The sequence below is a fragment of the Drosophila subobscura genome, chromosome J (genome assembly GCF_008121235.1).
Source record: "Drosophila subobscura isolate 14011-0131.10 chromosome J, UCBerk_Dsub_1.0, whole genome shotgun sequence".
NCBI classification, from domain to species: Eukaryota; Metazoa; Arthropoda; class Insecta; order Diptera; family Drosophilidae; genus Drosophila; species Drosophila subobscura.
The window spans coordinates 366,090-381,590 of record NC_048532.1 but is presented as its reverse complement, the minus strand read 5'-3'; the positions used below and the strand labels follow the sequence as shown (position 1 = coordinate 381,590).

Below are 15,501 nucleotides of genomic sequence, written 5' to 3'. Positions count from 1 at the left end.
GTATCCGCCACGACGTTATCGACTCCTTTCCGGTGTTCGATCCTAAAGGCAAACCTCTGCAGTCGCAATGACCACCTCGCAAGACGTCCGTTTAGATCCTTCAATGACAGGAGCCATTTCAGGCTGGCGTGATCCGTGATAAACGTAAAGGGCATCAATTCAACGTACGTTCTGAATTTCTCAATGGCCAACACCGCAGCTAAACACTCTTTTTCCGTTACAGAATAATTAAGCTGATGCTTGTTTAACTTGGCGGAGAAGAATGCCACCGGACGCTCGGCTCCTTCGACGTCCAACTGAAACAACACCGCTCCCACTCCGTAATTCGATGCGTCGCACTGTACGTAAAAAGGCTTCTTGAAATCCGCATGACTCAGTGCCTTGGTGAGTGCCTTCTTCAGGGATCCTATCGCCGTCTCGGCCTCCGTCGACAGGGAAAACTTTCCACGCGGATGCTTCTTCAGCGCGTCTGTCAGCGGCACTGCAATGGAAGCGTAATCCTTGATGAAGCGCCAGTACCATCCTGCGGTTCCTAGGAAGCTTCTTAGTTCCTTCACCGAGCTCAGATTGGGAATCCTTTGAATGGCGAAAACTCTCGCAGGATCCATCTGCAAAGTGCCACCTCCGATGATAAATCCCAGGTATTTCAGTGACCTAAAGCAAAATTTTGATTTTTTCAAGCCTATTGTTAAATTTGCTTTTCGCAAGCACTGGGCCACCAACCGAAGGTACCGGAGATGCGTCTGGAAATCGGGAGCTCTCACCAAGAGATCATCCAGATAGACGAAAACGTTTGATCTCAACTGCGTCGGGATCACTTTGTCCATCACCCGGCATAGCCTCTGTGCAGCGTTACACAGGCCGAAGGGCATCATTACAAAATGGTAAAGCGGGCGACCTGGAACGGTAAACGCGGTACACTTCCTGCTTTCTGGATCCAACTTGATCTGCCAGAACGCGAATTTAAGGTCTACACTTGAAATGTAATGCGTCTGGTCGATCCTGGACAGTATTCCCTCGATGCTAGGAAGAGGGTAAGCGTCTTTGACGGTGAGTTGATTCAGCTTTCGCGCGTCCAAACAAAATCTATTTTTGATAGGTTTCCGCACTACCGTCGTCCTATTGCTCCACGGACTATCGCTAACCTCTATCACTCCTAGTTCCAGCATCTTGTCCACTTCGGTCCAGACCACTTTCTGCATAGCTGGGGATTGGGGGTAGTGTCGATCTTTAAAAGGCTCCGCGCCCTCTACCAATTGGATCCGATGCTCCTCTATCGTCGTTGCCCCTAATCCGGCATCTTCGTAAGTTAGGAACTCCTTCTTCACCTCCTCCAGTTCTTCAGCTTCTTTCTCTTCCAGGTCCCACGCGTCCACATGTACGTTCTCCTGGTGGTCTTCGACATATTGGCTGATCTGTGACATCTGGACTTCGGATATCTTGGCATCACTGGGCAAACTTGGATACGGTCCGAGGACTGTGGGAGCCAACGCGAACGACCTCCAAAAATCTACACCAAAGTACATGACTTGCTCCAGGTATGGACTGATGTAAAACAGAATGTCCTTTCTGCTTCCTTTGTACTCCACAGGGATTCTCGCCTTGCCGATTATGGCCCTGTCCTCTCCTGCGGCGGTTTTGACGATCGAGACATAGTTGTCCATCTACACCCCGAGGTCGTCTAGGAGCTCACGACTGCCCTTTCCGAGGACACTTACGGACGCCCCAGTATCCAGGAGTCCGAAAATCTTCCGTCCTAGGATTTGCACCTCGGCAAAAACCCTTGGGTCACGTCCTGCTCCGCGCCTGACTGCTTCAGCCACCGCCTTGCGAGTCTGTCTCCTTTGCCGGATGCGTGCACGGGCCTTCTGGAGTCTACGGCTGACACCTCGCATTCCACTCAGCTGATGTCCGTCAAGGATACGATTTCGGACTTGTTTATATCTCCTCATCCTCTCTTCGGCCGGTAAGAATTTTAAACTATGTTTTTCTACACTACTTGGGTTATAGCGCATCCTTCACTTTCTCGCGGGCCTCCGTCCCGAGCTCTGATATCCCGCCTTCATCATGCTCGTTCTTGCGTTTCCCGAGCAGTTGGGACACTTCGGCGTGTACGTTTCGGGCTTTCCGCAGAGGTAGCAGAATACTCTGCGTTCCTTTGCCATACACTCTCGGAACCCGTGGTCAACTTCTCCGCAATTCCAGCAGCCCAGCCTCGGCTTCGCTGTCAGGTGGGTTTCCTCAACCATCACCTCTTCCTATCCTTCCAACAGCTCCGAATCTGGCTCTATCTCCTCGACTCGCTTCCCGGATTGTTGGAACTTCTGCGACGGGCGAAAAGCTGACCTTCGCTCGCGTCTGCGGAAATGGTACTCCACCTCTTCCCACTCTTCCCTCAGCTGCTCCAGGTTCCGGACTCGGATCGCGTACACATCGCGATCTCCTCCTCGAGTCCCTTCTTGACGACTCTGACCATTTCGGAATCCGCTATTGGTGTGTTCAATCTTGCTGCCAGCCTCCGCATCGCTCGAAAGTAGTCTTCCACCGATTCTTCAGGTTCTTGGCGTCGCTCATGCAACGCACGCAGCCGCTCGTACTGCCCACCTACTGCACGGAATCGTCCACCAACTCGTCCTTTAAGTCCTCCCAGACTTCTGGAGGCCTCTCTCGTACAAACTGCCAGTACCACTCGGCAGCCCGTCCTCTCACCAGATGGTGAAAATTATCCAGGACTTCGTCCCACGAGCGTCGACTCTGCCTCTGGAGAAATTCGACCCGAAAGACAAAATCCTCCACCGTCAGTTTGGCTGGGTCTGGGTCGCCGTCGAAGTGGATGTCCCACTTGTCGACGCGTCCCCATCTCGGCTCTCTTCACTAGTCTCGCCTCTCGTAGGGCGTCGTGAATCGCCGAGCTCCGCTTTCTCCTGCTGGTTCCCGTTCCAGTCCTCTCGGTCTCGTCTCCAGATCGCCATCTTCCACCCTGCGGGACCAATTTAGGCTCAGTCTCTCCGGCTTCCTCGGAGGCGCTTGTGGAATATGCTCCTGTTGTTCCACGGAACCTTTGGGTCTGGTGCCGGTACTCTGTCTTCGCCATTCTGGAGCCGCCGGACCGCCTTCTCTGCCATTTGGAACATTCTCCCAGTCCAGATCATGGATCAATTCTCCCTTCTGGCGCAGGGGCGTCATTGCCTCCGTTATGGCACCCATCAGCTCCATAAATCCTCGACGGATCTCCTCTTGCAACGTCCTGCTGATGGTGTCCGCCATAGCACCTCTCTGCGTCTCATGCGCTTGCGCTATGGCGACGTTTATGCCCGAAAGAATTTCAGACGGCAATTCTTTTGTGGTCTTCGGCAGATTCCAGCTGTCGTTCTCGCCTCCTTCTGCGCCCTGGCTATCTCCTCCTCGCTTCTGTTCAGGCAGTCCTGACGGAGGAGTCCTGCGAGTCATTTTCACCTTTGACCGTAAATTGTAACTGCTCATATACTTTATCTTCCTAACTAACTTTTCTGTCTTCCACAGAAACTCGAAAACTCAAACAAAACTCAACACGGAACTTCAAAATACTGCAAGATCAACACTAAGAGGGGAAAGTAACCACAACTGCTACTGAAGCCATCTGCGCCTGGTTCCCTACGTCTTTGCTTGTCCAACGTCTTCAACTTCGCGAGCGCTGTCGACCTCTCATCTTCTACAGAAGATTAAGAGTCAAGGGCGCTCACTCTGCTACCTAGCTGCTTCTGTCCCACTACTCTACTGAAGGATATTTTCGGGATCCTCTAGCTGCTCCAGGTGCATCGCGTGGCCGACTAAATGTCCCCACGGGCCACCTACAGCAAAAATCTCTACGAGATACTACCGTCCCGGCCTCCTCCAGAGGTAAGTAGGGGAAGCAGCACAAAAAAACTACTCGAACTTAACTAAATTTGGGTATTTTTTCCTTTCCAGGCTCTCTTTTGTCCACCAGGCAACGGGCCGTTTGCAAACTGGCTTGAGAACTCTCCTCAACCAGTGCCAACCTCACCCCTTTGAGAGCTCCGGCTTCCCTATGTCAGATAAGTTTACACAAACACAAACTACAAAAAAAAAACAATTTACTTTGTGGATTCCTACATTTCCAGATCCCTCAGTGCCGTGCATCTGCGAGCCAACCTTCACAGCTCCTCACAGGCCACCGGAACACAGACGGACCCTGACTGCAGATTACCACTCGAGATCGTTCCTCTCGGCTGGACATTTATAAACTCCTCGACTTTTATGATTCGCAGCAGTACTCTCCCACTTTCGTGTTCGAGAACGGACTGCGACTCATAAATTTGTCTTAAATTGGACGCCATTATTGTTACGAACCTGTTTTGGTTTTGGGGGCCTGGGAAGAATCCAGCCCTGGAATGACTGGCTTCCCGGCCTTGCCCCAAAACCAAAACAGGTTTGTAACAGTAATCAGATCGAAAAAAGGGGTCTCAAAAAAAATCAGGGATGATATTCGTATGGAACCGATAAGAAAATGTTGTGCGCACAAGTTACTTTCTAGCGGCTGTTCGCCAGGCAGTACTCAGATCGAAAAAAAAACAGGACGAACAAATCTAGAAAGTCAGACGATAGTATTTTGTGGTAGCGATAGTATTCGTTGGTATGTTGCTAGCAGCTCGAAAAATAAAGATTTCTAGTGTTCGTTCGGCAAACAACTCTTTTTTGAGTTCAAAATTGGTAACATTTGTACCTTGTCAATGCAAACTCATCGTCTGCGACCAACTAATTTCGCTGTAGCGATGAAATTAAAAAAAATATATTTAAAGATTTGTTTTATATTCCGAGAGGGTACCTAGCAAGCACAGAGTGAAGTCTCAATCAAATGGAGGCAACAATACAGCTGAAGTTGAAAGATAAATGACCACCGTGCTTCTAAACGAGCTTAAGGCCATCAAACGGCAAAAAAGGAAACAATTATTGTAGATTAATGAGATTATATTGAATTTATTTGCATTTTAAATTTGTTTAACTTATTTGTTTTACTTATTAACGCCAGTATCTTCATGTTGCCAAGACACTGACCGGGCTTTGCTGTTAACAAAATGTTCCTTTTGGCACCAGGTACTGCCAAACGTCTCAAGCGCTAAAAATTGAAGTCGAGAATGGATACACGCATTGCCATCATGTATGTATGTACATATGTGTCACCGCACACATGAAATTACGAAGCAGACTTGAAAAGGAAACAAAACTTTGTTTTAGCGAGAGTAGCTTTGCGTTCAATGATCAAGAGAGCCAACGCCAAGCTCTCTCTCTCTGGGAGCCGATCCACTAAACTGATTAGGCAGCCAGTTTGAAGTCGATTTGCAGCCTCTACCAGTTGTTTGCTTAGTGCTAGTACTCAGATCTAAAAACAAACTTGCTAGCAAACTGTGCAATATATTTTGCTAGCAGCAGGGTGTGACCAGAGGTGAAACCCGCATTCCGTACGGTTACACTTCTCAGGCAGCTGTATTGTTTTGTTTACCTTTTTGAAAATGTGTGAAAATTGAATAAAATGTTCATAAAACAATGAATGCAAAATGGATCTATGCAGGATATTATTTTAGTGAGACTGGCTTCTCTTGCATGATCGCAGGAGGAGGACAATCAACGAAATAATCGACAACTTTGATTAAACCCATATCTGCAGCAAAGAAACCAGGAAGGTCGTTGAACATACATTTGAGTATTATAAATCATATAAATATGTGTTCATTTATGGAAACCCATGAAACGATGCCCTTTGCATATTCCGCACTTTGAAAATATGACAGAGAATTTGCATATGGCTGGGAATAACATCTGCAGTCTTCTTTGATTGGTGGAGCAGTAAGGCCGTGCCAAGGAATATTTGCGCCCGTTGCAAAGGTGTAAATCTGCGCCGTCAAGCACCCTTCATATTCAACATTGGATAGTTTCGAGCCCAGATTGTCGCCATCGCCCCTTGGCACGACCCTGTGGAGCAGTACTTGGTGCCAAAAGGAAAAAAACTTAAAACATTTTGTTAACAGCCCAGCCGGGTCTGTGTCTTGGCAACATGAAGATACTGGCGTTCAAATAAGTTAAACAAATTTAAAATGCAAATAAATTCAATATAATCTTATTAATCCATAATAATTATTTTATCTTATGGTAATTTATCTTTCAACTTCAGCGGCATTGTTGCCTCCATTTTATCGAGACTTGACTCTCTGTGTGCTAGGTACCCTCTCGGAATATAAAACAGATCTATATTTGTCGAGCTGCTAGCAACATTCCACCTGCTACATATACATACATATGTACATATGTACATGCCTGCGTACAGCCGCTAGAAAGTAACTTGTGTGCGACAACATTTTTTATCGGTTCAATACGAATATCACCCCTGATTTTTCTTGTGGCCCCTTTCTTTCGATCTGAGGACTAGGCTTGTTGTGTTATTATTTATATTTTATGAAATAATAAGGAATTAATGTATAGGTAGTGCAACACTGGTGAGGCGCGTATCTTCGTTTTTAGCGCGAAAAGTAAAAAATTAGCTTATTTCTTGAAATTGAGACTTAACTCGCTTATAATAAGCAATAATCCGATAACCTGTGTTTACCCCACAACCTGATAAAGACGGCAGGACAAAATTGGCAGTAGATCCGTAGTTTTTTCGGATAACCTTACCTCGCCGCAATGGCGGCCCAGAAAAACCAGTAACACGGAGTCTGGTGCAGCGTAATCCGGAACCATGGCTGGCATGGGAAGGACCAGGATGGCCACGTTGAAGGCGACAGGATCAAGGATCCTAGTGGAGTATCACAAGAAGAGAGAAGGAGACGCCAGACTGGCTATTACGGCAGGCGTAAAGAAAGCGGTAAAATCTACAGCGACCTTGGTCTCGAAACCAACGCAAACGAGAAGGGACGTGTGAGACGCTTCTTACGCGTCACAAATTTTATACCCGGCACTCAGTCCTACATTTGCACCTTAGCGGTGTTTTGTCAAATTTTACATTTTTTCTTCATCTGTCATCTACATCTACAACACTTCTCACACCAACACGCTCCTTTAGCTTTAATAATGATTCAATCGTATCCCAATTTGGTGATCTGATAGATATGGGCATTCCCTAAGGAATGGCGTTTTTTTTTATCTTCAAAATTGTAGATTTGGGAGGTTTTTGCCCTTCTGCGGGGGCGGAAGAGGGCGTGTCTCATTTTTGAAATACACTTGTAACAGTGTGAGCATACGGAAGTCTGGATGCAAAATTTGGTGGCTCTAGCTTTTATGGTCTCTGAGATCCAGGCGCTCAACAAGACGGACGAATAATAAAACCACCAAAACGATTACGAAGAAGAGACAGAACCTCGGGGGAAAGGGTACCCACCGGCATGGTTAAACACTGGTTTAGAGGGGAGCAGCTGCCCAAGGAAATCAAGTTCCTGTAAGCCAAGGTAGTAGTGAAACCCTTCGTTCAGTTTAGCCAATGCTTCAGGTGCTTTAGGTTCGGCCATATGGCGCAGCACTGCAAGAGCGGGGCAAGATGTTTCAAATGTGGTCAGGACCACAGCAGCGACTCGCTCGGGGTTAAGCAGTGCTAACTGCAAGGGTAACCACGCGGCTACGCACCCGCAATGCGAGGCGAGAAGAAAAGCGTATGCCATTCAAAAAAGCATGACGCTGGAAAACCTATCACGGGCTGAGGTCAAAGCTAGGTACCCGACACTTTTTGGTAGATCTTCACCCAGCCTTGGTGACCCAGGGGAGTTTCCCCAACCCACTTGGCAAAATGGCATCCTCCCCGAACTCCAAAACAACAACACAGAGGCAGCTAGGGAAATTCACTCGGTTACTTCGTTCGAGTTGGCAGCTGCCAACATGGCAGAATGGAGGTACGCGATCAAAGCAGATAGCCCTCAATTGAGTGAGAAATTTGTGAGAACATCGCCCGTGGTTTCATCTGGGACCCAGGAAAAGCTTAACGCACTGGGATCCATGCTTACAGCGTTCCTTGTGGAACCAAGCAATATGTCAAAGGGGGAATTGGTGCAGAAGTGTTTTCAACAGATTTTGGAGTATGTTAGCACCTCCAATGCTGAACTCGACCGTTTACAAATTATACAGGGGATGGAAGCGGGATATCCAAACAACAAACAATGAAGATTCTTCAACTAAACATTTAAAGTCTGACTTACAACAACAACAAACAGCTCCTCAATATGTTTCTAATGAACAACGAAATAGACATTGCAATCCTCTCGGAGATCTGGGTGGTAAATAATGCGGACAGCAGTATCTTAGATTATAACTTCATCGGCAAGCCCAGAGAAGACGGCTACGGCGGAGTAGGAATCTATATTAGAAAGAAAATTAGATTTAGCATTCTGAAAATAGACAGTGATCTAGAGATCGTAGGTATGAAGACCTTGAACCTCAAAAAAAACGTCAACATTCTTAGCGCATATGCTGATCCTTCAATGACACTTTCCCAATTCTAATCGGGCATTAAAAAGGTGTTCGAGCTTGCGGAGTCACTTGACTACCCTTCAGTCGTAGGAGGAGATTTCAGCGCCAAGTCTTCCATCTGGGGAAACTCTTTTAGTGACCGCAAGGGCCGCAGCTACTCGTGAGGCGGGTTTTATCTGTCTTAACGACGTCTCTCCAACCTTCTCCAGGAACCCTTCCCAATTCTCAGTTCTTGACCTCACCTTTTCCAATCACATTAACGGTAGAAATGACTGGCCCTTAAATCCAAAATAACCAACAGCAACCACTTCCCAATCGTCATAACAGTCGAAGGTTTAGATGCCTCCATTCAAGAAAAGAAAGTGCTGCACAATAGAATAAATCGCATTTTAGGAGCAAGCAGCTTTACCAATCTGTAAGAGCTCAACGATAAGGTCAAATCCCTGACCAGTAAGAACACAGTTACCATTCCCAGTAACAACAAGTATATTGCCAAAAAATGGTGGACCGAGGGGATAGAGAGACTATTTCGCGTGAGAAATACGTGCAGGCAAAAATACTATTACATCAAAAAATTGGAGGATGCCAGAGTCACTATAGAGGCCGACCGCAACCTGCAAAATGAGACTAAAAATTGCAGAAGGTTAAACTTCTCAAAGTTCATAGAAGAGGTTTCCTCTTCGCCCTCCATGTGGAGCAGAGTAAATAACCTAAAGAAATACGGACAAGTCAAAAACGTAGGGAACACATGGACAGACGTAAACGACAAGGGCTTTCTAAAAATGGCCAAAGACATCCCCTCCACTGCAAGCAGTACAGCCCCAGAGAACTTTCCACCTCTGATTGGACCAGGCGACCCTGAACCTTTGGACATGGGGGAATTTCTGTCCTTCCTGAAATCCAGGAACCCAAATTCGGCGATAGGCCCAGATGGCATATCGTTCAGGATGCTGCAGCAACTTCCTGTGGGGAAAAAACATAGCATCTTTGAAATTATAAACTGCCTGGATTGCCAGCTTCCTGAGCAGGCGTCTACTCATCAAGGGCAAGAGTGAGGTTGAGGTGAACAGGGGAGTTAGTCAGGGCAGCTGTCTCAGTCCAACTCTGTTCAACTTGTACACCGCAGAACTGCACGAGATAAACGATGGCAATTGCTTACTGTTTCAGTATGCGGACGACTTCTTTATTATTTGCTTCCACAAAGTGATTTCTATTGCCAAACGTATGCTCGTAGGCAAAATAGACAGCTTTGAGGCAAGATGCAACAAGCTTAACCTTGCTTTCAACCCAGCCAAATCCAAAGTGATTCACTTCAGCATCCGAAGAACCGAGCTGAACGTTGAGCACCAATGAGTTGAGATTAGGCAAGTAGATCAGATCAAATATCTTGGCAGAACAATTTCAGCGAACCACTCAGCCGCAGTGCACATCGAGAAGTCCATTTCGGAGTCAAACAGAAACTGTGCGTTTCTAAGACTACTCAGTGGGTGCCATTACGGTATCAGCCCAAAGAGAGGGCTCATAGTTTACAAGGCCTTTGTCAGAAGTAGACTAGAATACGCTTGCTCGTCTTCCAGCAACTTGTCCAAATCCGCTCTAGCCAAAATCAAATCTCATTGTAACCACCACCTCAGAAACACACTAGGCATAATCATTTGCTCTGCAATCCCGATTATGTACAACATTGGCGGGAGAACTTCCCCCGGAATACAGAATGAGATTCCTAGCGGCAAAAGATTTAGCCAAGGCATTTGCGTACAGCCTCCTAGCAAGTAGGACGGTGTCCCTAAACAGGGACATAAACACGGGCTACGCCAAGGCATTTCGCGAGTTCGGTGATATTCTGGAGATAATCGAAGTCTTTGAGAGTACAACTTCGCATTGCACCAAAATTAGGTCAGACTTAGACTTTTTTAAGGAGTCTGCTGATAACAAGCACAGCTTAGACCAGGCGGGCATATTAGTTCTCCATAGGGAAAAAAGGGCACTCCTGACCAGGGGAGGCTTCGAGATCTACTACACTGATGGATCAGTAGCTAACAGACATTCTAGCGCAGCTTTCCTACACGACAGCTCAGGTTTCATAGATAGCTTTTACGCGCAAAAAACCTTGTCATCTCTGTCCAATGCTATTTCGCGCGGGTTTTCTCGTATCGCCATCCTAACGGACAGCAGAAACGGGGCTCTAATACTGGCAAGGAGCATTCAGGATAATTGTATCGCTTATAAAATCAGGGAGAAGATCCGTCAAGCCCAATACCTAAAGAAGGTAGAAATCCATTTCATACCCGGCCACGCCAACATCCCTCAGAACACGGCAGTAGACTCAGCAGCCAAAGAAGCACACAGACTGGGAAAATATACAGTCGTTAAATGGAATCTTAAAGATGCAATATGTGAGATACACCGAATACTGAAAGAAGAATGGGAGAGAGTATGCCGAGTTTGCCAGCGTTAAACGCAGAGGATACTGCTCACTTTTTCCCTCTATCTCAGCAAAACCATGGTTCCTAAATAGAAATAAGCTAAAAGCCATTGACGCTAAAAGGATCAATAGACTGCTTAGCGGCAGTGCATTTGATAGGCACACACTTGCCAAAATGCACGTAGTCGCAAGTAACATTTGTGATACTTGCGATACTATCGATGACGCATCGCATATAATATTTAATTGTACCAAGTACAACACAACAAGACTAAGCTACCCATCGCTAAGGAAATATAATAACATCTATAAATTCTTCGAAAAAGAACAAATTAGCTCGTACCAAACATTAATCGAGTTCATCGACAAAATTGGAGTAAAACTGTTACAAGTTACATATCTCGACGTGGCGATTTCCACCTTGTAAAGGCGGGCGGCCAAATAAAATGAAATTAGAATGCAAATCTAACCTATTTTACTATGCTGTCAATGTTAACCATATTAAATTTATATTATGATAGGAATGATCCAGAGTGACTCACGGGTGACTCGTTCACTCACGGACTCAGGGCCAGTCTTCTATCCTGATTATCAATAACGCATCAATAACAATTCATCCCTGTGGTTTCGGTTTGCTGACAAACTCCTCATGGCCACGGTGCAAAAGCCAGAAGGCATGGCAAAAAGCTCGCATTGGTACCGTTGCGGCTGTAAAGGCGAAATCTGGATCACAACCTGATTGCCCTTGCCGCCTCGCAGAGATATCCCGTCCTGTACGACCTCCATTTTTTTAGGAACAGAATGTGGACATTGCCTTCGCCTTAACACAATTGGGTATAATTGGGAGTATTAGTTCCCAACCATTGACGAGGTCAATCCACCGGACAATGCACACGCCGTTCACGTTTAGGAACTCCAGCAAGTTCTGGATGTAGTGCGATGCATGTTGGCCCTGGATGGAGTTCCATTCAGCCTGAGACAGCTGGAATCTTTCGGAGAATCTTTAAGGGTCAATATGCTGCAGCTATTCAGATTATAAATAAAACATCCAGCTGTTACCAGCCGTAAAACTATTCAGCTGGGTGCTGGGCATCTTGGTGAGTTTGACGGACCACAAGGACTGGCGTTAAGTTGTTGGTTCAAGATTTCTTCGCATTAGGTTTGTAATTTTGTAACTAAAACTAAATTGGTGTCGTTGGTATAACACAAAAAATTCATTGCATCAAAAAAACTTTTTAAAAATTGGTCACCATGGTTTGGCAGAGCAGCACAATGTACATAATTATGCACATGTACATATGTACATACATATATACTGACGGTCCGAGTATAAAAGCAGTGACACGTAAGAACACGACTCACAAAGTTCGATTAGGTCGATTAGGACTTAAGTTGACCTAAGATCTTCTCATCTGAGTGTAGAGCTTCCGTGTTAGTTTAATTATTATCTATAAGGTTTTTTAACTATTGTATGTATCTACATATATACAGAATTAATAGAGATCGTGCGTCATTGGATTCTTTAAGCCTTTTTTAAAATTCAGATTGGCAATTGTGCTATTTGTTTTGCTAATGCGAACGTATGTCCGTAAGATTAAGAAATATGAAGATTCTGTTTTAAAAATGTGTATAGACCCTCGTCGAGGACCGACTACCTGATAATACAAAAGGATCGGCAATCGAAGAGAAAATGGTACTTACAACCAATGCAGTCTCCATATTGAATTTGTCACAACAGAAAAATAAACGAAAAACTCATAGTGTCTATGAATCACATTTCCCTCTTTCTTTATCAGCAAAGCCTAAAGATAACAACCCGCTAAAAAAAAGTTCGACAAATTCTAAATTGCCATACCTACGACCATAGAACTCAGTCAGAACAATCGTAGATAAGGAAAAATCCCACTATAAGCATTGGGTTCGATTAGATTAAATAAACATATTTTCCCGGATTCGGTTAATTTAGTTTTTTTTCTGGGAATTATTAATGTTGTCTATGGTATAAATTCATCGCCCTAGATCAATATTCCTTATTAAAATAGTCGCGTATGCTGCGCTTTACAATGGGCGTGAGTTGGGAGACCTGCTGCTGAATGTCTTTGGTATCCTTATCCTTGTGATAATATACCGTGAAGTAAACAATTAATCCAATGACGACCAGCAAGACAATAACAGAGCAGAAAATGCTCATCAGCATTTTGCAGGCGCAGGAACAGCAGCTAAAATAGATAAGAGATTAATTATTAAGTTGCCACTGCGATCCCACTCGATCAAAACACAATTTAAAAATTATTGTCTTGAACTGACCCCTTTTCAATTTTTTTTTTTATGAGGAAATTAAGGTTTTATGGAACGAATGAGTAAATAATCAGTCACAGTCAGAACTTACCAGCAAACAACTTTGCCGGGGCATTTCAGACATTCGCACAGAGCGTTGCACATGTTAAATGCAGCCGACGGGTACTATGTATTAACCTACAGGAATTCGATGTGTCGATGGCCAAAAGACATTAACAACTGAAATGTTTGCTGCTCGCATTGCCCACAAGCCAGGCCGACCGGTATTGGGAAACTCAGCGAAAGCTTTAATCATATCGGTTCAAAGAGGAGAGATTGTACTGATAACGAGTCGGTCATATTTAACTCGAACGCAGAGGTGACGGGAAGATAGAAAAATGAGCTTGCGAACTTAAGCTTTTACTTTCTATATTTTACGGGTGTGTTTCCAATATACATTGTTTGGCTAATATACTGAAAGCTGAAAAGTATGTTGACGATCAACATTAACTTCAATCACGGACTTATAACATATCTATGTAAATCCAAACTCATTACCTCAACCAAACAATAGGGGATACATCTTGAGTTATTTAAGAAGGAAACATCTCTTGTTTTATGATCTCTGTATATACATACATACATACATATAACTTCAGCGTATTTGATTAATTTCTAGGTACATATCTAAGAAAACTGACAAAGGGGCCTTGAAGGGGCCAGAAGCACTCCAATGGCAGTGGCACATGGTTCAGAAATAACCTAACCAGGAGATAACCTTTTCAAACCTAAATTCAAAGCAAGAAAGAGCCAAACTTTTTCGGATGAGCCGTTTTCTATTATTGAATACCTAATCACCAAGAAACATCTTGTAAGAAGTTATTTAGGAGCCCTCTTGAAAGGTTTGCTATTTGCGATGAACATTATTCGGGGATTTACCTTGGCCAAGTGTATTATAATTTACTTGTAGAATTCTAGTGAAATAAGAACGGAAATATTAGCGCACTAGTCAGTTATACTAATGCGTTTCACAAACATTAGGACCCGACAAACCCACAATAACCAACATAAGTACTAAAGCGAATGAACCAAAATATTAGTCCACATTAATGCAGGTCGCTAAAATTCATATTTTTGAGCGACACATGAAACCAATTGCTGATCTAAGCGATTTGTATGCTCTTCAGCAAACCAAACACTTCAAGCTCAGTTGTATATAGTCTGCATTCGAAGATGGTCACACAGATAGTTCCCTTCGTTTTGCTTGTTCTTGCTCAGGCAACTCCAAATGCATCGTGGCGGCTTTTGACAAAGACTGGATTCAACGAGTCAAGTTACAGTGTGCGTCACCTTTCGATGCATTACTCGCGAGTATTTCTCAGTATCTCCGTAAAAGGGAACGATTCCCCCACACTTATTGAGACCCAGTGGCAGGTTTCGCACTTTCCAATGACAACTGTGATATTTCCTCACCGGAATATACATGCCAATGGAGCTCATTCCGATTGTACATTGCTGCAGCAAGCACATTGGTCGCAGGTGGACGGCCTGAGTCGCCTGTGGGTTATGGATATCGGTTGGCCGGACAGCAGGTGCCCACCCAGGCTGTTTGTTTTTGATTTGATACGCAATAATGCAGAGCTCCTGAGAATTGACTGCGGTCAGCACATAGACTTCAACGACACCCAAAGTTTGGTTGTAAGATTCGGACCCAAGGCAAAGAGCTCCAAACTTGAACGACACATATACTTTATTCTGGGCCATGGCCCGCATATTCTGACCTACGACATACTAGAGCAGACCTGGAAAAGTCGATCCTTGAAGAGTCACAAGTACGAGAGCATGCAACAGTCCTTCCCCATCAAGCCAATTGACTTTACCTTTGGTCTTCAGGGCGAATTAATAGTTGCCGATAAAGATGGTGGGATCTATAGATCCTTGGACAGTCTGCAATGGGAAGATAGCTCTGAATTATCCTCGAGTTCTTTAAAATCACACATACAACTCACCCCCCTGGGCACTCTTTTGGGAAACGGTCGCAGCATGATCATGGACAGCTTGGGCACCTTGTACTATGTCATACCAAAGTTTGGAGCGGTTGTGCGGTGTGTCCAGCTGGTTAACATCACTGCTGAGGGAAACGAAATCATCTATATGACATCGAAAAACTTACAGCAAATATTTTTTGGAAACAATGGCGCCGTGTGGGTACTAAGTGATCGTGTCTTGAAAACGCAACAAATGTGTTTTCCGGGAATGCCGTATAACGATGTATTTTAACTTTTATTTACAGTAATTTAGTATATTAACCAAAAGTACAGCAAAAAACAAAAATTTAAAATCTTTTC

General features: G+C 44.8%; 4 protein-coding genes across 4 annotated transcripts; 2 read left to right on the top strand and 2 right to left on the bottom strand.

Annotated features, from left to right (window-relative positions):
- Positions 1-1,746: 1,746 nt before the first annotated feature.
- Positions 1,747-3,411, top strand: LOC117893584. The gene is made up of 2 exons (XM_034800257.1): positions 1,747-1,966; positions 2,011-3,411. Exons 1-2 carry the CDS (start codon positions 1,908-1,910, stop codon positions 2,717-2,719), a joined length of 768 nt encoding a protein of 255 aa, XP_034656148.1. The 5' UTR covers positions 1,747-1,907; the 3' UTR covers positions 2,720-3,411.
- On the bottom strand, positions 2,873-11,795 carry LOC117893586. Its single transcript, XM_034800258.1, has 2 exons — positions 11,791-11,795; positions 2,873-3,394 (listed from the first exon to the last, which is right to left on the bottom strand). The coding sequence occupies exon 2, from the start codon at positions 3,265-3,267 to the stop codon at positions 2,875-2,877; it is 393 nt and encodes a 130-aa protein (XP_034656149.1). The 5' UTR covers positions 3,268-3,394; positions 11,791-11,795; the 3' UTR covers positions 2,873-2,874.
- Positions 11,796-12,828: 1,033 nt separating this feature from the next.
- LOC117893587 (protein midgut expression 1) lies at positions 12,829-13,423 on the bottom strand. The gene is made up of 2 exons (XM_034800259.1): positions 13,266-13,423; positions 12,829-13,095 (listed from the first exon to the last, which is right to left on the bottom strand). Exons 1-2 carry the CDS (start codon positions 13,316-13,318, stop codon positions 12,897-12,899), a joined length of 252 nt encoding a protein of 83 aa, XP_034656150.1. The 5' UTR covers positions 13,319-13,423; the 3' UTR covers positions 12,829-12,896.
- A 751-nt stretch (positions 13,424-14,174) lies between these two features.
- On the top strand, positions 14,175-15,468 carry LOC117895122. The gene has a single exon (XM_034802531.1). The coding sequence runs from the start codon at positions 14,330-14,332 to the stop codon at positions 15,431-15,433; it is 1,104 nt and encodes a 367-aa protein (XP_034658422.1). The 5' UTR covers positions 14,175-14,329; the 3' UTR covers positions 15,434-15,468.
- The last annotated feature ends 33 nt before the right edge of the window (positions 15,469-15,501 follow it).

Bases quoted from the DNA above. Each gene is read 5' to 3' on its own strand.
- LOC117893584 (XM_034800257.1), top strand. From the start codon at position 1,908: ATGTCCGTCAAGGATACGATTTCGGACTTGTTTATATCTCCTCATCCT. The intron at 1,967-2,010 runs GTAAGAATTTTA...CTTGGGTTATAG, and splicing joins CCTCATCCTCTCTTCGGCCG to CGCATCCTTCACTTTCTCGC.
- LOC117893587 (XM_034800259.1), bottom strand. From the start codon at position 13,318: ATGTGCAACGCTCTGTGCGAATGTCTGAAATGCCCCGGCAAAGTTGTT. The intron at 13,096-13,265 runs GTAAGTTCTGAC...TATCTATTTTAG, and splicing joins CCCGGCAAAGTTGTTTGCTG to CTGCTGTTCCTGCGCCTGCA.
- LOC117895122 (XM_034802531.1), top strand. From the start codon at position 14,330: ATGCTCTTCAGCAAACCAAACACTTCAAGCTCAGTTGTATATAGTCTG.
- LOC117893586 (XM_034800258.1), bottom strand. From the start codon at position 3,267: ATGGCGGACACCATCAGCAGGACGTTGCAAGAGGAGATCCGTCGAGGA.